Source organism: Anopheles funestus, chromosome 3RL (genome assembly GCF_943734845.2).
Source record: "Anopheles funestus chromosome 3RL, idAnoFuneDA-416_04, whole genome shotgun sequence".
In the NCBI taxonomy this organism is placed as follows: domain Eukaryota; kingdom Metazoa; phylum Arthropoda; class Insecta; order Diptera; family Culicidae; genus Anopheles; species Anopheles funestus.
Window position 1 is genome coordinate 27,297,119 of NC_064599.1, and position 22,087 is coordinate 27,319,205.

The 22,087-nt window shown below is 42.5% G+C and overlaps 1 protein-coding gene and 1 non-coding gene across 6 annotated transcripts in view; one reads left to right on the forward strand and one right to left on the reverse strand.

Moving 5' to 3' along the window:
- Positions 1-72: 72 nt before the first annotated feature.
- LOC125770472 (RNA 3'-terminal phosphate cyclase) overlaps positions 73-22,087 on the forward strand; it is a 30,337-nt gene continuing 8,322 nt past the window's right edge. For 2 of the 5 annotated variants that reach the window (XR_007419206.1, XM_049440159.1), the window contains exons 1-6: positions 73-248; positions 312-556; positions 617-941; positions 1,010-1,134; positions 1,203-1,461; positions 1,526-1,659. Coding sequence is in view for 3 of the 5 variants with exons in the window: in XM_049440159.1 (XP_049296116.1) it covers positions 102-248; positions 312-556; positions 617-941; positions 1,010-1,134; positions 1,203-1,461; positions 1,526-1,630 (1,206 nt within the window). In the remaining 2 variants the exon portion in view is untranslated. Of the gene's footprint in view, positions 249-311; positions 557-616; positions 942-1,009; positions 1,135-1,202; positions 1,462-1,525; positions 1,660-5,851; positions 7,541-10,042; positions 10,419-22,087 lie in introns of those variants that run through there. The other 3 variants (XR_007419207.1, XM_049440158.1, XM_049440160.1) reach the window with 3 other exon arrangements.
- Trnak-cuu (transfer RNA lysine (anticodon CUU)) lies at positions 6,883-6,955 on the reverse strand. The gene has a single exon. It is a non-coding gene; the product is annotated as a tRNA-Lys (tRNA).

The window sequence follows — 22,087 nt, forward strand, 5'->3', positions numbered from 1 at the left end:
ATGATTTTTAATTGATGTGTTTTAGCTTTTTTGGAATTTTTATTGTCAAATAAACTGTCATTCTTCTGCTGTGCGCAATCCGACTAGTGTGCATTGCCGGTATGTTTTGTTGTGATTGCCAAGCATTGAAAGCATTGAACTCAGCTTTGAAATACTTCTGCCGCAGGAACTTCTCAGTCAGCATTCAACGAATGAATCGATTAGCAGAAAACCATCTATTCGATATAGATGGAAGCGTTTTGGAGGGGGTACGAGACATTTACTGTTTTGTATTTGTTGAGATTGGTTTTATAATATGAACTTTATCACAGGGCGGTCAAATCTTGCGGATGTCATTATGCTTCAGTGTGCTCACGAAAACACCGGTACGCATTCGCAACATTCGGCAAGGTCGTAAAAAGCCGGGACTAGCAGCTCAACATTTGGCCGGTGTGGAGCTGATGCGAGACATATGCCAAGGCCGGGTACATAAAGCTGCACTCGGCTCAACGGAAATCGAATTTTACCCCGGACACATCGGCCATGGAAGATTCGTCGGGCACATCCAGACCGCAGGGTAAAAGAAACGTGTTCTAAATCGAGTAAATTTACCTTAACCATTTCTTAACCGTTTCAGAAGTATCACCTTGTTGCTGCAAGCCACACTACCCGTGGCTATATTTAGTTCCGGTCCAGTAACACTGGATTTACGTGGAGGCACAAACACGGATCTGGCGCCGCAGGTTGATTTCTTGACCGAAATATTTCGTCCCAATATGGAACGATTTGGTGCCAGCTTTGATTTCGATTTGGTACGCAGGGGTTACTTTCCCAAGGGCGGAGGACAATGTGTGGTGGAAGTAAGGCCAGTACAATCACTACGACCCATCAGTTTGGTTGATGTGGGCACAGTGACCAGATTCTTTGGATGGAGTTTCGTCGCTGGTGTGCTTCCATTGAAGGTAATATTAAGTTTACATTGTTTTGTTGTTTGATTAAACTAAACAGTATGTTTTAAAATATTTTCCAGATTGCACATGAGATGTCTACTGGGGCAAAATCAATCCTCAACCAAATAACCGGCAGTAGAGCAGACATTGAAATCTACAAAGAAAGTATAGACATGGCACCGGAGGGAAATTGTTCGGGCATTATGTGGGTAAACTGTAGGAATCGTTTAAACGGTTGCAATGTTAACTAATTCGGGCATTATTTACATCCAGTGTCGGCTGTGAAACGAGCACTGGAGCCATCCTTGGCGGTTCCGCACTCGGTGAGGCAAGGAAGAAAAGTTTTCAAAGTGGCGAAGAAGCTGCAAATGAAATTCACAGCGCCCTATCGGTTGGTGCCTGTGTGGACCGACACGTGCAAGATATGATGATCATTCTGATGGCATTAGCCGATGGGAAGAGTCGTATTCGCACTGAACCACTCACGATGCATACCAGAACTGCAATCTATGTGACGGAGTTGATGACGAAGGTACGTACGAACAGGCTGCACCATAAAATAATACATTTTTAAAAATGTAATTGTACGGTTTCAGGCTAAATTTAACATAATTGAAGAGGACGGCCGTAATGTAATCATCGAATGTGTCGGTATTGGTCTGCGTAATGTAAATCTTCTTAATACCGTAAGAACACACTGAGTGGCTTTATTAACCATTCCATAATTTGGGTAAGTATATAACAATACAATACATTTAAGTGTAAAAGATATTTGGGTACATGGGGATTACAATATTATGAACAATTACGAGAGAATCATTTTTTGGCGTTTGTTTTTCGTTTTATGTGTCTGATTTTTGTCATTTCTTTTATAATTATATTAATATTATAATTATAATATAAATTGAGAAAAAAATATTAGCTTGGCACATATGGATGATTGTATTGTCTGTTGAACCAAGAATTTACGTAGCATTTGTCGGTCGTAATCAATCCTGCGGAACAACATTCTTCTAACATTGAAAAGATATTTTGATGTCTGTAATAGCAGCGCTTTTGGCCAGGTTACGTGGTTTCTAGTGAGCTTTCAGTTAGTTTTACCGATGTATAAATTTTTTTAACGTACAATCACAATGTACAAAATGTATATTCCTAACGTATATTCGCAAACAGCTTGATCGGATGAACGTCCAGATGGTTCTTTTATAACCGTAATAATATAGGAGTATTATGCACAACTCTCGACACTGAGTCACTTTACGGTAATTCATTTAATTATTTTACTAGAATGTCTTGATGCGCTCGATCTATATTCCTCTGCCAATATGATCGTATCTGGTATCTCAGGATATCAGAAAATGATGATAATTAGAACCCTGCAGTACATCTAATTTCTAGAAATGAATGCTAATGTTTGTTTTGTAAATAAATCATAGCAATGCTTAGTAATTACAGAGGTATTACGGTGTAGCATACTTTCTGCATAATATCCACCTTTAAATTAATCCCATTCGTAAGTGAGATATTTGCGGCAGATCTTGGCAAATATGGCGGAACAGCAGCCCCCCAAATTTCATCTCTTCCGTTGTCCTGTTCTTCAGGGTAAAATAATGAGATGTGTTGGAAACCCAAACTAAGCTTATCGGACTTTTGAAGTCGTCCCAAATATCTGTCTTTCCTAAAATCTGAGGAAACTTCTCGCCTCCAAAATACCTTCGTGATTGTCGAAGCTGTTAGCTATATAGAACCTATATAGTTCCAGTACTCACAAACGCCTCTGAGACGTGGACACTTTTCAAAACTGACGAAATCCCTTCGTAGAGAAACGAAAACGTTCGAGAGGAAGATGCTCAGAAGAATTTTTCGGATGTTCTTCTATGTGTAAAATATACAATGGAGCAACCGCTATAATGATGAGCTCAACGAGTTCTGTGAAGAATACACTATCGCACAGCGAATTGATTAGAAAAGGAATGTTAGGCCACAAACGAAGATGAAGTAATGGCTGTGATGCGTCCGCTTGAAAAGCCGGGACATTGAATTAGCAGTCGGTAATGGTTTAGAGGAATCTGGCAGCCGAGCCAAAACCGTGCAGTCATTCTTACCTTACGTTACGTATCTTACGTTAGGATCTTCTGTTCCGGAAGGTGTAAAAAAGCTCTATAAAACTAGTTTAATATTTTAGGAACTACTCCTATGTCTCGTCTGAGGTCTCTTTTTGGGGTAGATTGAGAATTCTCTCTGAAACCTTCGATTTCACACGTAAAAGTTGGGACTTTTTTTATAACCCTGTGTGAATATTTCTCATTTGCTTTCGCTACATCTACATCTACGATTAATTACAACTTGTTTAAAAGCAACGGACAGTATCGAATTCTGCTCGTCAATGTAAAAATGTACCTCGTCCTAGAATGAGCCCATGAGGTCATCGATAAATACCACATTTTCTACCGGGCTGTACCGATCCGATCGGTCGCGCTCGCCTTCCACTGGTCCCGTTTCGGACCATCGTAATACCTGCACATCGAACTATCGATGCAACCGTGCAGCTGTGGGAGGTTTATGAGGATGGTTCTCTCTCTCTCGTCTCTGTCGCTAAACATGATCGACCGTGCGTCAACATGTCGCCCCAAACACGGCTTCATTGACCGAATCGAACGAAAAATACGCTCATCGTCCAGTGTCGTCGCCCTGCCTTCATCCCTTCCCGGAGGGGTGGAGGATCCACATCCGTCAAGCATCCACTTAAGATGCCCTTAAATTTCACGCCACTGTGTTTCCACCGTTGGTCGGGAAGGAAAGGAAAATATACTTCACGCGCGACACACACTGGTGGGCGAACATACGCGCGTGCGCATCGGGCCGTGGCCACGCTGGCCTTCTTGCTGGCACTGTTGGATATTGTCTGTACGTACCGCTGTCCCGTTGCCGTTTTGGTCCCCACTGCTTGAATGTGTGGTTTTACGAATCTGTCCGAATAAGTATGCGAGACCGTACACTTACGTAGGTGGATTCTCCATGAAAGGCGACTGTGTGATGTTCCTCGCCAGGCCTCGACAACCTTCTCACCTTCTCACTCGATGGTTACTAATAATAAAACACATCGCGCATCGCCACGTCCATCCCTGGCCAGCCCATACCCTTTGCTCCGGTGCGTCTCTCGCTCTCTCTATGTGTGTGTGTGTGTGGGCTTCGGCTTGTCATGGCATCCGTTTTTGTTCGTACACCCACCGTTCGTACACTCAGCCACCAATGCCCCGGGACCGTTTGCAAGCCGGCAGTTCTTATTTCCTGTCGCCCACGAGGCCCGGCATTTGTTCGTTCGCTTCGATAGCGTCCATACCCGGCATTCTGTGTCTTTACCCCTCGCTCATTCGGAAGTGGAGGTGTTTTTCTTTTCCTTTTTTTTTTGTTTTGGCCGTTCAATAACATCCACCACACCGGCCCACACGCGACACAACGCGGCCATATCGTCTGTTAATCAACTCCCAATCACGCCTGCTGATGGCTATTTTTTTTTTGGATGTAGCTTCGTTTGCATCAATGAATCGGTGATATTTTTAGCGTTCGAATAAAAGACCATTTTTACTACGACATCTACCCGGTCGGTCGGTGGTGGTGGCGGCGGATTGGGAGAGTACCATTTGAAAGGGTCCGGTGCATTGACAGTATTTAGGAACAGCTTGTTTATCCGCTCAGCACTCACTATCGTTGGTTTTTTGATAATCACGAAAGGCAATTTGTACTCTCTGTGAAAGGAATTGAATGAAGCAGGGGTGTTTTTTTGTTGTTTTGTTTTCGTGATGCAGGAGTTCGAGTTCTCTGATGCGCTGTGTAACACTTTTCGAAGGTTTAGCTTTGGTTTCGATCGTGACGATCATCTCATCAGTATCAGTAGTGTATTTTTTATTATAAGTCTTTTTTTTATTTCTCGTATTTATTCGTATTAAATTTTGCGCATTCCCGTATTTATTCAATTTTATAAATTAAATTTATACACAGCGTGTGTACCAAATTCGATGGTATCCGATCTCTTTTGTTCTTCAAATTACTTTAATAATCAGTCATCTTAACACTTTGTTGACGGGCGATTTTTAGCCAGAACGTGCTGGTATCACCGCATACATTTGTTGTCTTCGGCGCTGGAGAATATAGCGTGTCCCGCCGCACGATGTTATTAGTTACTTGAAATCTGTCACACACATAGAAACATTACATTACATTAAAAACATTTAGGTCAAACAAGTGCGTCCCGAATCAGAAAAGTTCGGCTAAGCGAGGACGGACATGTCCGTCCACCCGTCAACAACGTTCGGCTGAGCGAGGACGGACATGTCCGTCACCCGTCAACAAAGTGTTAAGATATCATCTTAAGTTCTTAAGGTTCATCTCAAGTTCTCTTCATCTTAAGGTTTTGTTAGGTATTTGAAAATTATATCATGCAAAATCAAACCCTGCAGATGCCATTCACACACAAATCAGCATGTTTTTGAGCAATTTTTGTCAATTTCTTGTGTGTTTCGTATTGAATGACAGCAATTTCTCGGCATATGTTCGTCCTGAGCTAGTGAAAAGTGGTCGATTTATCAGAAAAATCCTTTCTGAACAATTTAAGTTTAAATTTTTGCTGGATTGATTATGCTAAAACAGAGGCAAAAACAATTTAATCTAATAAATGATTTATTAACTATTTAAAAAAAAAACGTCTGCTATTCAATACACCCTTTGCAAGAATCCTCAAATCGCTGCTACTACTGTTGAAAAGTACAATCGATCACTGAATGCTCCTAGTATATGTTTCTCTTACTCTCTCTCTCTCTCTCTCTCTCTCTCTCTCTCTCTCTCTCTCTCTCTTTCTCTCTCTCTCTCTCTCTATATCGTGTGTAATGTTTGCTGTCATTCATACTTAATACGGTTGATAGGTGGATCCGGATGTTTCTTATTTTACCATCATACATCAGTTCCAGCCGCAAGCTATCTTTGCTGTCCATTTCTAAAATATGTGCCTCACATGTGTGTTTACGGTTTGTAGCATCCTGCAAGCGTAATTTTTTGTGCCTCCAACAACCGGTACGCACTGTTGGCAAACAGTTTTTATTTCTTTTCTTCAATTTCATTCACTCATTTTCAAACATTAGTGATCGCTTCCGTTTTCTTAGTAATTCATAGCAAAGTTACGTACTTTTATGTATGTTGCAGGTGAATTCAGATGCGTCTTTGCTTACAGAGGAACGATCCCATCTGTACGATCGCACTAAAAGAACAAGATTAAAGCACAAAACTTCAAAACAAGCTGAAACAAGTGAAGAATCAAAAAAAATATATTACAGAATGGATTTATGTGCAGCGAGTAAATGAACGAAACAGCGATCGTGCACAACAGCAACAGAGAGATAGAAAAGAAATTCAGTTAAATTTATGGAAAGTGAAGAAAAACATAAGGCTCGCTTAAACTCGCCCCCTTTTGTATGAACGTTCTACTGGGTGTGTGTTTTTTTGGGGTGGTTGATGTTACTTTTGCCATCGAGAAGTTTTGTTTTCTGTTTGTGTGTGTGATTTTTTTGTTTGCTTGATGAGGAGAATACACAACACGCGTTATTTATAAATATCGGTGCATCGGGAAAACTGTTCAGTAGCATGTGAGACCGGAAAAAGTCATTCGAATCGTACGGATGTGACCGTAACGTACCGTGACTCTGAGACGTTCCAAAAGGAGTGCGATGAAATATATGATGGGTTTACTATATTGGGGGATACGTTGTGTCCATGTCCACAGTGTTTTTTTCTTCTCCCACCTCGAAACGTAATCATGTTCGAGTGTTTCTTTGTTAAATCCATATTGTTTGGTTTGGTTGGCTTTTTAAAACATGTGATCTCCTTCTTGTAGATCGATTTGTTATCAATTCGAAAATCGTATTAAAATGAAAAAAGCATATTCCTCCAATGCGCGGCGCGCCCAACGTGGGGCTCGAACCCACGACCCTGAGATTAAGAGTCTCATGCTCTACCGACTGAGCTAGCCGGGCGTTGCTGACGACCGGTGTAATCGTAACCGTTTGCTTTGCGAGATCATGACTTTCATGGTTCGTGTAGCTTGTAGTTTCAAAAAAAGATGCGTAAGAAACAAATCACACATTTCGCTTTCTTATCGAGAGAAATTTGTCTCAAGCGGCTCAAGATCAACAAACTGCACGGGGTAATCTTCTTTTTCCTGTCGTGCTGTTCAGAATGTACCATGACCATATGGTGTTCGATGTACTTATTTGCTTCGAGATGCGCCCCTGTTCGTGGCTTTTTTTCATCCTCCCATCCCCCTTCCCCCCCAAAAAAAAGGTCACCCACAGTGCGTCGCCATAGTCACGAAGCAACCTGTGCGACGTGTTAAATATTTCATTGAACTCCTACATACACATCCTACCACATCCTGTTTCAATGGGGGTGGGTGGGGGAGATTTCGAGAAACGTCGTCGTCGTCGGGTTTAAACTTCATTCACTTTTCTACGCGGCTGACTGGTAAACATGCACCCCCCAACCCCCAACCCCTACGTTAAACATTAATAATGGGGTAGTAGTAGGTTTCGGAAAAGAAACTGGCCAAGAGACAATGATGTGTGGGGGTTACGCGAGTGGTTGGGAGTGTGGTGGAGGAGGGGAGAATCGACAGCATTCGTTCAGTTCATACCCCAGACCAGTAAAGGTGTACGTAAGTCGTTCAAACAAACGATCGCAACCCACACACTTACACAACGCACACAGACACCCACAGAGGTGTACACATACTCGCGTCTTTCCCCATTCATCTCGCGCTTCTGACCAATGCTCCAATCCATCTCCCTTCCTTCCCTTTGTCTTCTCTTCCTCTTCCCTCCCGCTATCATCCAACTACTGTCATCCGTTCCAATTGAGAAGATGTAAATTTCAATGAAGGCACACCACACCACATTCGCTCTGTCCTTCCTTTTAGTACGTTCGCGACCGTGTAGCAGCACACGGGGACGGGCCTAGTAACACTTTGTTGGCGTAGAAAAGACGTCTTCGACCGCCCTTGTGCTGATTTCTGCCATTCTCTCACCGTTCCTTTCCCTTTACCTCTTTTCCCCCCATTTGTAACGCTCTTTCTCTCTCTATCTCTCTCTCTGCCTCTCCCTCACTCTCTTACATTGGTTCGTTTCATCTCATGCACCCCCTACCCCTCTCTGGTCGGATACGGGCATTTGAATACTGGCGTTCTTCTGCTTCTTCCTTTTATTCACTCACGTGAAACAAATGTGTCGCCTAACGTTCATCCGGTGAAACGGCGAACGCGAAAAACGCGCGAGGCACGGCAGCATATTCGCGCATTCGGGCTTGCGTAGTTGCGTCAACGTAATCATGAATGAATCGAGCCATACTATAATACCGACACACACACACGCACACACGGTGGAACACACGATCAACAACACGGCGGCCCCCACACGAGCGGCTCGACAATATCGCTTCAACTCCCTTGTTTGTTGCAAATGGCACAGATGCCTACGTATGTGCCTCTCTCTCTCTCTCTCTATCCCTCTCTCTGTGTATGTGTGCTTGTGTATGTGTGTAAAAGTGGATGGCAGTGGACCGGACCAGTGGATGGCAGGAGGGATGCTGGCTCATCTCATCGCAATAACCACACCGTGCGGTCTCGATTACTCGGTTCCGCGAGGTCTTCCGGTTGATTTATTTTATTTATTTTTTGCCACGTTTTCAAACGCTGTTTTTTCTGTCATTGTTCGTGCGATGGTGCGCGATTTTGTGCGCACGCACGCACGCACGCTTCCATCGGGTTCGCACACCTACACGCGCGTCGCAGCAACAAAGAAGGCGACACACACGCACCCATCCGCTTTTACGCGAGTGCGAGACCTACGCAGTCGGAGTCCCCCTAGTGCCTACGCACCCGGCAGGCTCTGCTCCGTTCACCACCTACGCACATTCATTTGCCACCCATTTTGCCTAACCCGCGCCCCAATGTGCTTGATCGTCGCTCCCCCACGGGATTGTACGAGTTGGGCAACGCACGCATGGGTACGGCATGGAAAGGAGGGAATGTGGGGGAAATATGGACATGAAAAAGAAACCCCTTTTTCCGGGACCAGCAGACCAGGGCACATGATGAGGATGCCGGGTCCCCAGGGGTGGAAGAGAGAACGTATAAGCGAACGGAAATGCGAACCAGTATGGGACGTTGGAGTAGTATGGGACGGCTATGGGTAGCTGGAAAGAGACGTCCCAGTACGAGAAAAACGAGCACAACAACCTCCGAAACTGAGAAGAAAGCAAGCGACAAAATTTTTCGAAAGCCGTAACACACCAATGCGTATGGATTCTTCACCGTGTTTGGTGGTGATCCCGCGCTGGTAGACCTCACTAACAGTGGATTGATAAGTTTGTTAGGCTTTGGAACGTTCCATTTAAGCTTAATCTCCAATCCCCCTTTTTCCGCATAGAAGCTATGCTATGACACATTGCCATTTTGTTAATTAAGATCCACTTGGTAGCCGTTAAAAGTTTGTTGACTAACATGTTTACTGTTTTAGTTACAAAATATACGGCAGCATAACACTGGTGTCGGACGGCCCCGGTGATAAACGGCGTTGCTTCTACAAGACACTAGCGGGTATCAAATCCCATCCGGACCGTTCCTCCGTAGCAAGGATTCTGATTCTATCTGGCTTAGAGGGCGTTGAGTAAAAAAGAATAATATATTATTTGTGTCTCTGTCTCGGTGAGATTTGAAAATTGCGCGAATATTTGAACAATAATTTCAAATTACAGCGCAAAAAGTAAACTTATCCCCGCTTTTCCTGTAACTTTACACGTCCAAACCATTTGTAGATAACTGAAATTTTGAAAATTATGTTCAGTAATTTATCCCATCCAATATTATGCGTCAGTAGTTGTTCGACCGTCTGAAACTCCACTTAATCAGCTTGTTTATTATATTTTCTATTGCCGAATGAAGTATGGATAGTTAGACTGCTTTCAAAATTGCTTTTAATTTTATTTCCTTTTTATGTTGAGTTAACTGTGTGATCTATAAATTTAACTTAAATATACGCTAATAATTCACTACTTTCTTTACTCATCAGGCGTTAATAACAACGTAGCCTGCTGTAAATATCCCAGTACTTCGCTTAAGATCTTCCTCTAAACCAGACTTCATCATCTGTCAACCGTTTGTCCATCTTGGCTAACGGATCAGCATCATCACTCCTTCTCGAATTGTTCCTAGCTTCGAGAAGTATTGAGAAGATTAAAGAAAATTTAAACAGTTGTTTTTCAAATACACAATGTATAAACAAAAATCTGGGACAAAAAATTCCATCCCAAAATAAACAAAAATACAAAATTTTTAGAAAGCAAAACTGAAAGAAAAAATGTACAATAAGTACCGAGTTCTAGACGCTTATCAATTCAGCAAACAGCATAACCAGTGGCGGGAAGATTTTGTCCTCTCCGGTTGACACGAACAGCCCCCCGACCGTATATGCGAGATGGGATGATGAGAGACGGATGATCGGTGCGGAGTGCGTTTATGCAAAATACAAATTGTGTATGCATGTATGCGTAGGTAACCGGCCCCCGCTAACCGCTCCGGCTCCTCTTCTCACTCCCTACCTTCGTCTTGAATCTTGCACGATTCGTTCCTCAATTGTGGGACCACTCGCCCAAGCTTCCACTCCCAGCGCTCCCAACTCCAGCAGCATTACGTGCGTGCGTATACATTCCGAACGTACGTAGAAAGGAGAGAGACGATGATGACGACGTTTCCAGCTTATGGGCAGCTTCCTCCCTTGCTTGGTGGAGCTTCCTTCCTGCTCCCTCGTCCCTTCTCTCCCCCACATACACACCATTCTCAAAACCCCTACCCCTTTCCACGGGACCCGTTTGTACAAACACAATGCTCCCCAACCAGCTCACTTCCTGCCGACGTTCGATGGCCGATAGTCGACGCGCTGCGCGCACTCTTAAATATACACCCATTAAAATATACGCGCATGACCGGATGTACTTTCCGGCTTTAGTTAGCAAGTTCGCCCCGCCATCTCGTACGTTCCGCCTACCGAACCGCTGCTTCATTTCGCCCCGTTTGCTGACTTGCCAGAGACGAGAGCGTGCGCGAGCCTGCGCTCGCGTGCCCTTGCGTCCTCCATTGGTGCCGTTTGGTTGTGCGCTACACGTTCGGTTTAGCTCACCCAATGCACAACATGTTTGCGCAGCGGATCAAAATAGTCGAGAACTTTAAACAAGGAGTCGATCGATATATCCAACTCGTAGTGCGTCGAAATCGTTAAAGGTGGAAAGAGAGGCTGCTCGAGCCTGGAAGGTATGGTGTAGATGGAGGATTTTTTTTAAATAAATAGAAAACCGCTAATTAGACATTTTTTTTAAGAATAAACATTTTAGTTGCATCCGTACTAATTGCTAAACGCAGTGATTGTTTCTAAGAAATACATGGAAACTCGAAGATCATGTAAGAAATTGTCCAAGTCCCAAATCTGCCGATAATTGTCTGAAATTCAGTTTTTCAACAAATGAAAGATATTGTTAGTAGGTAAATTTTAGACATGCTTTCAAAATTTCAAGGTTTTTAGGTGTATCAATTACATAATGCTAACGAATCGATATTTTAAATCATTTTTAAGCCTCAATTCTCGAATGGGAAGCAATAAAATTTGGTTGGAATAAGTATCCAATGTATGTCCAATGTAATTCTAGAACACCACATACCTTCACAGTATTGTTCCTAGTCGCATCGTCTGGATGATCTGCTTGAAGACCTAGTGTTTGTCTTTATGTAATTCGTTATATCTCGTATTGTAATAGCGAGAAAAAGATTTAAAACAGTTCTAAATATTGATTGATTCAGTCCCTTTCGATAATATACATTTTTGGGCCGGCATAATAAATATCAAAATATATGTAAGATCTGCTCTTCTATTCAAAAATGTATCAAAACATCTATCCAGTTCTTCGCAAGTGTCTTGAAAACCATCAGATAAAATCATGGACACCAGCGTCAAAATACTAGTAGTTCAAATGTCAAAACTATGATATACTTTGTACTATATGTTTGTCTGTCATCCTTGATCCTCGTTTAGTACTGTTTATACGATCGGATCGGAATGTCACGCATGTGGTATGTTTTAAGTCTCCACTGGAGTAGACCTAATTTAGTGAATATGCCTTAGTAAACGATCATTTTATTTTTCGTAAGGAACGACCTGGCCGTATTGCTAGTAAATGATCATTTATTTGTTTTAAATAATTTAAAACTAGATCATATTTTTCCTAGTACATCTACTAACGACATTTACTTAAGAAAAGGGTGAATATTGTCATTTGTTTGAGTGTGTGTTAGTAATGAAGAAAAGAGATGTACATATATGCTCGATAACTTTTGATCGTGGACAGTAAAACCGTTTTTGCGCACTGGGCCAACGCTTGCTACCATTTTTGGCTCATCATCACCACCATCATCGTCGTGATCATTCCGTCGATGACGCTTGTTCGCCTTCGGACCGGGAATGGTCGTACCGGGATGATTGAGCGAGTTTAGCCTACTTGATGATCGTTTAGCGTATGTAAGGTTAAAGAACGAGTTTTTTTTGCTTTTGCTATTGCCTTCTTTCACTATTTTCTTACAAAAGAAAGATAAAAAAAAACGTTTTATCTTGCTTGGTCAGTAAGAACGGACACGCAACACCATTTCGGCAGCATTGTGCGTACACGGATGGAGTAAATGAAAATCAAAGGCACACTAACTGTTGACGGCAATTGGATGAAAATGGAGAAGATAATCCAACTAGCCTCCGCACACTCACATTTTACCCATCTTCAGCCTTTTAATCTGAACTGGAGAAAAAATGAACCTAAGTTTGTTGGCAATAGCTTAGCACACAGGTTATAAGACAGTCGGTACGTAACGTACCTGACACTGGATTGCTTTCGTTTGGAGCTGCGATGGGAAAGTGTGATTAGAAGGACGAACCGGAAACGGGAATGGGAAATACAATAAATGCTATAGTGCATGAAAAAAAATCCGCAAAAACAAAATTACAGTTTGCTTTAACTTTATGTAATGTTTTCGGTTATTCTGATTTAAATTTTATAAATTTCTGGTAGTTTTTGTATCTGCTTAATCTGAAATTTTGAACCAGAGTAGATAAGAAGCAAAAAAAACGCCTAATAAAGCTAACCACATCACAATCAGTAAATAAATTAACAATCCCTAAAAGGAAACATTTAATCACGAAAGTAAGGCGCAAAAGCAAAAATCCAAATTATGTGTGTTTCCTCAATTTTAGGGTTTTGATACAACATTGAACTAGGCTGTAAGCTGTTTTTCATTCTTCGTTAGAAAATGATCGACGCGAGTGTTGCGAAGCTACATAGGAGCAGCAGATGTGGATTTTTTTTCGTGCTGCGTGTGTGTGTGTGTGTATACGGGAAAGAAGAACAACAAGAAGAACGACTGTGAATGAAGAACTAACACACAGTTGCATGCGATAAGCAAGATGTCCGATGGGGCTCACAGCGCCGTCCCAGTGATAAAACAGCTATCCGGCCACATATCCACATGCATGCATGTATAAGGGGGAGGCTACCCCCTGATGTCTTATAGGCGATCGCAACCCCAAAACAAGATCGAACCGCGGACGCGGTAAGTGTGACAGACGAGTGGCGTTGAATGTACAGTGCTGCGAAGGCGAGAAGCAGATAGGATAGCAAAGAGAGAAAAGGTCTGTGGGAAAGAGAAAGACAGAGAGAAAGAGAGAAAGAGAGAGAGAGATGGAGAAAGAGAAGGAAAAGAAGGCGAACGCTTGGCCTGGTTGTCGCTATCACCACCGGAAGTGGCCAGTTTACCGAATGATTGCGCATCGCATTGTATAACGGCATCGTGGCGAGTTAGTGTCGAGCATCGAAGGGCTTACGAGCGGGTTTTTGGAGAAATGAACGCACGAGAATGAACGAATAGAATGTGGTTTAGCCGATATGTATAAATCCAAGCCATGGAACCGAGACGTTCGGTATTAGGTCGTTTTCTCATAAATATTGAAGTGTTTTGTGAAGCTTCTACTCAAATGTTACGAATGACAAAAAGTAATATATAAATGGATGTATATTAACATTTTGTAACAATTGCAATATCTGCCACCTTGTGTGTCTGACACATGTTGAATTGAGTATGAATGTGAGGGTTAAATTACAAGAGAAAAATGGCCAGAGCGTAAAATTCAACGACAAACTTGTTATTTGATGAGCATTTTTATTAACGAAATGGTACATTAAATATGTAGGATTTGTATTTTGATTTTTGCAAAGCATCTCCACTATATGCACTCTTCTGTGGATTTCCAAAAAAAAACGATTAAAAATTCTGTTTTTTTTACACTACAAAACTACATTCCCGCAAGGAGAGCAGAAAAAAAAACTGTTGTTAAATCTATTTCCGGTCGAAAGCACCCACAGTCCCACTCAAGCACCCGAGTCCTTCCGCCAGATGTGTAAGGGTAAGGGTGTTTTGTTGCACGAGCAACAAACATTGGACGAACACTTTCCCACGCTTCTTTTCACTCGAGCATCCTTGGTAGTCGCTCGCAGGATCAAAGCCGGCAGGCACCACTGGTTTTGCCACTGGGCTGGGCCACAGGATGCAGCCAATTGCGCAGCTGAAGCTGCCGGGTGTTAAGTGGTGTGGGCCCCGGAAAAGAGAGACGCACAACGCACAAAGAGTACAACGGGTCACAAGTTCCACCGGAGGACGATCGGTGAGATGGAAAGCAGCTACAACAACGAACCAAAAAAAATCGGTCGTTGAATAATAAATGAGGGTGTAACGCGTAATGTTTCATTCAGCTTGTCTGCCCCCGGGGGTAGAGAAGATGCGCGGAGATGTGTGTCGAGTGTGTCGATCCTCTCCATTCATGATCCTTTCGCCCGGTACTGGATGTTTATCGCACCACATCAATATGCTGGTACATTTTAAAATGGCTAGCATTAAATACGAATAAAGCAAAAGGAGCTCTCAGCTCTCCTACTTTTTTGTTGTCATTCTGTCAGAGTGTGTTCCGTACACGAAAGTACCGAAGGTATACCGATAGATCTCTATAGTGAGGCCATAAAAATCTAAATCACAGCTTAAGTGTATGTTTTATGAAACTTTTGGGACAGTACAGTCGAGCACATAAATCAGTTGGCATTGGTACGACTGGTAGCAGACATAAAGCATTACAGAGTAGAATAGTCTGATGCTTATTAGGATATTAATAAAAGTACATGTATATAACTGAAATATTGTTTTCCAAAATTTTGGATACCTTCAGATGCCTAAAAATGGACATAATATTGATCACATTCCAATTGTTTTTGTGATGTGCAAATCTGTATATCCATCACCAGAAATGGAGAGACAATCTGTCTGTAGTTGTGTATACCAAAGTACCACACGTACAGCATTTAAAGTGAATGAATTGCTTGAGTTATTCGTGATCCGTTTGCCGAATTCTTGCTGCAGTTCTTGTAATGGAGCGTTAAGCTGAATGTTGAAAGTTCAAACATCATACGAATACTCAGAGTTGTTGTTATTTGCGATGAGTTTTGAGTTCTGCTGGGACTTACAATAAAAAATGAAGGACTTCAACACTCCTGGTAATAGAGAGGATATTCAATTCTACAAAACGCAAAGCAGTGTTGGAAGTATACAACTCATTCAATAGCTTTTACTATACTTACTTATCTGTCACTAGAACCGTTTAGACGACTTTGACTGATCTGTTGGCGAGATCTGGACAACTCCCGATTCCTCTTCTATTCTTTGCCAGCAGTGCATCTCTCATCTTGGACATTGCTTAAGTATCTTTGAGGATATTTCTTATATCTTTGATGATGTTGACTTTTAATCCCAGGTAATTGAAGTTTTGAACGATTTTAAAGGTGCTATCACATATCTGTACTAAATCCTTATATAGTTCGTCGTAAATTGTTGTAATGCAACAGTTCATGGCTTTCTTTTTTCCGTCGTATGAAGTATGAAGTATGAGTATGACCTAGCCTTAGGACATTTTCAAATTTATAGAATATATAATATTTATAGAAATTTTTTTAGTTTTTTATTATTTTTTATTATTTTTTTTATTTAAAGCATTATTTGAGTGAACAGAAACTTATTTCCACAAATTCGCATTAAAATACATGAATTTATAAATTTTGCTGAATTTCCCAAAAAACAGCTAAGGCTATAGTCTTAGGATATATTCAAATTGATAGATTTTTTTTTATTTTTTTGTTATTTTTTTTTTTTAATTTAAAGCATTATTTGAGTGAAAAGAAACTTGTTTCAAGAAATTCGCATTAAAATACATCAATTTATAAATTTTGCTACATTACTCAAAAAATGGCTAAGGCAACAGCCTTAGAAGATTGGCAAATTTATAGATTTTTTTTGGAAAATGTTCACGAGATGAGATTTTTTTCGAATTAACAGCCATTCTTCTGTTGTAAAAATAATATTTACATTCACAATAATTATATACAACACGCAAACGCGACAATTGCTAAACGTTTAGTGACGGGGTAAGATTAGATACTGTACAGTATTTGAGTCATGCCATTGAACAAGATAGTTGCATTTGTTCGGGTTCACTTTTGTTTGACTTGTGTTGATTAAGTTCATCTGTCTCATAAACAGAAAAAAAGGAACTTTGAAGATTTTTATCGCAAAACTTTTGCTACCTTCCTTCGACAAGAAAACTAAAGTATTTAAACGGAAATAAAAAGTATTAAAAAAGGTGTTTGAAATTAAAAATCAAAACCTTTTCCTTTATAGTTAATTATTAACTTATCTACCCACGGTTAAACATACGCCATGCGTTGTCCTTTCAGCTACGAACTCTTAACTCCCATTTAAATCGAACGTTCGGCGTTAGTTCCACTAATGAAGCACAAACGTTCTGTTTGGTGATACATCCGTGCTGTGCCCACGTACGATCGAACCCACATCCGATCCGGGGGCTCCGATCGTAGAAAATAAATAGAAATAAAATAATCGTGAACGTGGCAAACGCGTTGCTGTGTCGCCTCTAGACATGCTGCGATGGAAATGGCCGCACTAGACGTACGTTTCGCCTCCGAAATGGGATACAACGATAAGAAAAAAAACCCCGGTACTGGGAGTGGATAAAACGGTGGAATAAGGGTGCGTAGAAACACACACACACACACACACAGAAGAAAGAAAAAAAACAGGAAAAAGGAGACCCATTTCTATCAATGTATAAATTTAATTAATATCTACTCCGAAGGAAGAATTTCATGAATATTAAATACATTTCAAGCTATCGAATTGAATATTAATTCGATATGTTTTGTTTCCTTCTTCGCCATTGATCTCCCTTTCGATGCGTCCATTCGGTTTTCCCCTCTAAACGTTCCCCTCGTCCCATCGTTGCGTACGATCAGTTTACGGTACGATCCCGGAGAGGTTAGTCCGTATGCATCGTTCGGCAGGGGACGGGAACGTTGAAGGTGTCGCCCGGTTGAAAAAAAACCCCCACAAAAACTCCCTTCCTTTTTGGGCCGTGGCACGCTACAGGTGCCGAATAGTTGGGCGCGCACAATCTCTGCTGCTTCACGGTCACGCGTGACGGGACGGTTCGATGGTTCGGGGGCTTTTCCTTCCCTCATTTCCTTTGGGCAAACGAGAAAAGAAATTTCCAACCACCTAAACATCCTTTTGCCCAGTGTCGTCCGCCACCGAGTGGGGACGTTTAGGCAAAGTGCGGATGCGTTAATCGCTTCTCGATTTCTTCTTCGTTCTACACGGGGAATGCAAAGAGGATGCGGACCCGATTACGAACGGTTCAGGTTTTTATGGTCCTGGTTTCCTGGTGTTTTCACTTTATTTTTACATTCCATTTATAAATCAGTCCACACCAGACACACATGGCCGGGACGACTGCGGTGAAGTGCGTGGTGCTGGACAATGGAATATTTAAATGATGCCTTCCCTTTAGATAACCGTCACCAGCCCAAAAACGTCACACAGATTACGCACTTTTTTACGAATTGTTCGTTGGAGAGAATCTCTTAGCTGTTTATGAAAAATCACCAATCACCAAGGTGCAGGATTTTATTTATTGTGGTCAAACGATCTTCAATACAATTAATATTCACTTCGTTCTAGTTCGAGTGCATTTTGCCACAACGATTCTGTAATTAAATAAGGAAATAAAAACACTTGATGGTTCGTTACGACAACGTTTGCCAATTTGCCATGAATCAATTTCCAGTAACGGGAAATCCTTCTGGTTGTGGCCACATTTTTCATTCCCTCGTGCGCTGCATGTTCTGCCAAGGGTGCCATCGGTTCTCACGGTTCGTACGCTTCCGGTCTCCCAAGGCTTGTGCCTATCGAACGGTGAAATATGATGTCGCAAAATCGCGCTTCTTCAAAACGTTGTGTAGACCCTCAAACTTCCATAGCAAAAAAAACGACAAGAAACAAAACGGCACAGCAAAAAAAAACAAATAAGAAGCCGACAACCTGCCTCCGGAACTGCTGCCGGTGGCCGCCTGTCTATTCACTTGCTCAGTTCCCTTTTTGCTGCGGTTGTTGCGGTGAATGTTTCCATCCGTTCGAAGGTCCATTGGTTTCGGGGGCCTGTTTTTCTTTTTTTTTGTTGGCTTTGCTTCCTTTCTATCCCGTTTCTTGCATGCAACCGTCCATTTTGGTACCGTCATCCTTCGTATACCGGTCGTAGGTACCAATTGGTGACATCCGGTTGCTGTGCTGAAACACTTCGAAAACGTGGTTGAAGTGCGCTTCGTCCGGCTCCGAGCATCTTTACCTTTGCATGTCCACGAACTGGGGGCTGGGGAATCGTTCGGCCATCAACCGGTGTGTGGCTTCCGGTTTCCGGCACCAGGCACGTCGATCGTAACGGATGGGGCGACTCGAACTCCACTTGGGGCTTTCGCGCATCGACCGGAAGTCACATCTATGGTACCGATGCACCGGGACCAGATAGCTGCCGGCACACACTTACACACACACACACCGACAGCAAAATGATGTCTTTCTCTTCCTCTTTCTTGCTTTCACCACCCCACCCCGCAGAGAAGGTAGAAAGCGTATAACATCCGCCGCACGACGGATGTCGACCCAATTTGTCCCTTGTGCGCTGTGTGAGCAAATAGAAAAAAATTGAATCAAATCCAATCTAATCACTAGCGCTGCACAACGAATCACTGTGGTAGAATGCAAAAAAAAAAAAATGGTACGCCCTACCTATTTTTGCTCATTTATCAGCGAGCGTGAAGCCAATACTCTGTTGCGTCTGTACGATGGTATGATAGAATTACCATCATTTCCTAGCTTTTCATAATGCACTTTGCTGTATGAATAAACTAGACATATTCATTCAGAAGTTTTCGGTACATTTATGTTTGTTTATAAATTTTTGTTCTATACTTTTTTGCTCGGTGTAGTATTTTCTAAATAATAAGTTTGCTTTTATTAATTAGAGCTTTGACAGTTTCATAACTTTTTGTTGAGTTATCTGAAATTTTCTCATGAGGAATGTCATACAAATAGAATTTGGATGGTATTTGGTAGTTGTACAGTTTAACGAAAGTAAAAAAAAACTTCTACAAGCGTCCTGACAACGTTGTCCAAAATAGTCGGGTTGATAGCTTTAGTAATCTGGGCGGTATCTAAGCAAATCTCGCTAGATGGCGCTAGTGAAGCATTTATAATAACCTTGATGCTACTTAACTAGATTTGGCAATATGGCGCTAGGGGAACCTGCACATTACCCAACTATTTGTTGTATGACAGATTAGACTAACCTTGTTTAAGGCTTCTTTATTGATAAAAATCCTAGAAGTGTACTAGTTTCTTACCTCAATCTTATACATAATTTTATAAAGTTATTGTTGCAGATCTAGGCAGAAGGTAATTATGACGAGAAGGATAAAAAATCGACAAACAACTCGGTGCCTGAAGATCATTACAAAATCAATATTATTTGTCATGATCAAGTTCTCCCGTGCAGTGCTATCGTTGCATCGACCATTCGGGGTTCTGCACTTAGTAACGCTCGTGGGCACCATTCACGCTTCTTGCTATCGTTAACATTAAAGGTGCATAAAGCGCTGGAAACCCATCGTCATTGCTTTCACACCCCTGTCGCTCATACCCGCTACGCGTCAAGTTTAAATTACGAGTCATTCAATAGAACGGTTCGGGCTAGAAATTGGAGAAATCCGTCAATCATACTCGCCCTATAGTCGCTGGAAGATTGGACGAGATGGGATAGTGTTTGGGGTTGGGGACGTTTTCGGTGCATATGTGCGCTGAGCGATGGGTGACGAAGAAAGAATTATAATCGGTGTAGCTAAAAGCGCAAAACCTGCAGCACTAACGGTAATGCGGTGCTGTGTGTATTGTTTTTCCTTACACATTTCCCTTTAAGCGGTCCACTGTACATATGCGTTCACATTTCGCTGGCGACGCACTTTGGCGGTGCCGATTTCTCCGAAAACCCGTGCCCCTAAGAAGGAGTGTCACACCGGCGGGGGGTAGGAAAAAGAGGGGTTTTCGCGTGAGACTTCCGGTCCGGCTCAAAAGCTGACCAAAACCGAGGAACGTTTTTGAGGCGTCGACAAAAACCGGGCACTGATGTGTTGCTGATGGAATGGACTGGGAAGGTTTCAATGTTTCACTTGCTTACAGTGCGATCGTTGAAGGAACTTGGAAACGGTGCTCCTTTTGGGTGAAGGGAACAATGGAAAGCATTAGACTCGGTGTCAGCAAGCTCTGAAATGTGAGCATCCGGTTAAGCGTACAGGAGTTATTGAATAAGCTTGCGTGTACGTGCGCAAAGTTGATAGACCCGAGCTTGGTAAGTTATTGGTCACTTAGGATTTCTACAGGAAATGCGCATTTAATCAATAACACTAACGGAGCGATAAACAATACGCAGCCCATTCGTAAGATTCACTTGATGTTAAGCAAGCTCAAATATAAGCAATACCTATGGTAGTGGAATTCCACCGATATAAGAGCGATCTGGCCGATAAAAACGGCACAACAACAACAGAAATAAAGAAATGAAAGGCCCACAAGCAGGATGCAAAAATGCGTTATTATTCTTTGCTGCGCAGCATCAATATCAACGAGACGAGACGAGTGTTGCTCGAAAAGCCTTGAACGCCACTACGTCGAGACCTCGACCTGGAAAGATTGGAGCGCAGTAGAATCGATAAAAACTGTTCTTACTTTAGAGCGAAAACTGAAAACGAACTAAAGAGGGGTTGGAGAGAAGAAACCAAACAAAAAAAAAACATGATCATCCCCCCGTACGCAATGAGCTTAAAAACAAGACACCGCACCATCGGCCCAGAACCCAAAAACACCCGTGGCTCTCGTTTCGTTCACGAAACTGAAGGAAGGTACAAACAAATTTTTGAGGAATTTATTTCGCATCCAACCAACTCCACGCTGGTCCATTCTGATCTGCTTCAGGGGTTTGGATTGGTTGGTTCGCTTCCTGCTGCACCCCCTACCCCCCAACTCCCGTCTACCCGGCTGGAACGGATTGCCCCGATTTGGGGTGTCGTGGAATTCTTCCGTGTCAGCAGTGAGGAAGATCATGGCGTGCCTGGGCCCAGGGCGGAAGACTTCTGCCTTTCAGTAATTTATGTCGAATTCGTTGCATTCCAAAGCGATGAATCATGCAGCAAAGAGCCTCAAAGAGTTTTGGACATCGGCAGCACTGGTACGCTCGCCGGGGCTCGTTGGTGAGGATCGTGCTGATCCCGCCGTTGTTAAGTTGGGGAGAGCCTTCCCGCAAAAAAAAACCCCACATAAAAACCATTCCGAAACCCCACAGGGGTATAAGCCGCACCGTGCACTCACTGGGTGAAGGTTCTCGAACCGGGCCAGGTCTATTGATGGAGACGTGTTGAAGGAGATCCCGTAGCTGGAGGAGAGATGGATTGCGGTACAGTCAGGCCCCAGGTTATCGCGAGGGGCGGCGAATTGGGAAGGGGGAGTTTCTACACCTCCAGATTCGTCACTCTCCCTTCAGCGGAGTAATATTTGCGCCCACCTGAGATTGCAAAGCGTTCGT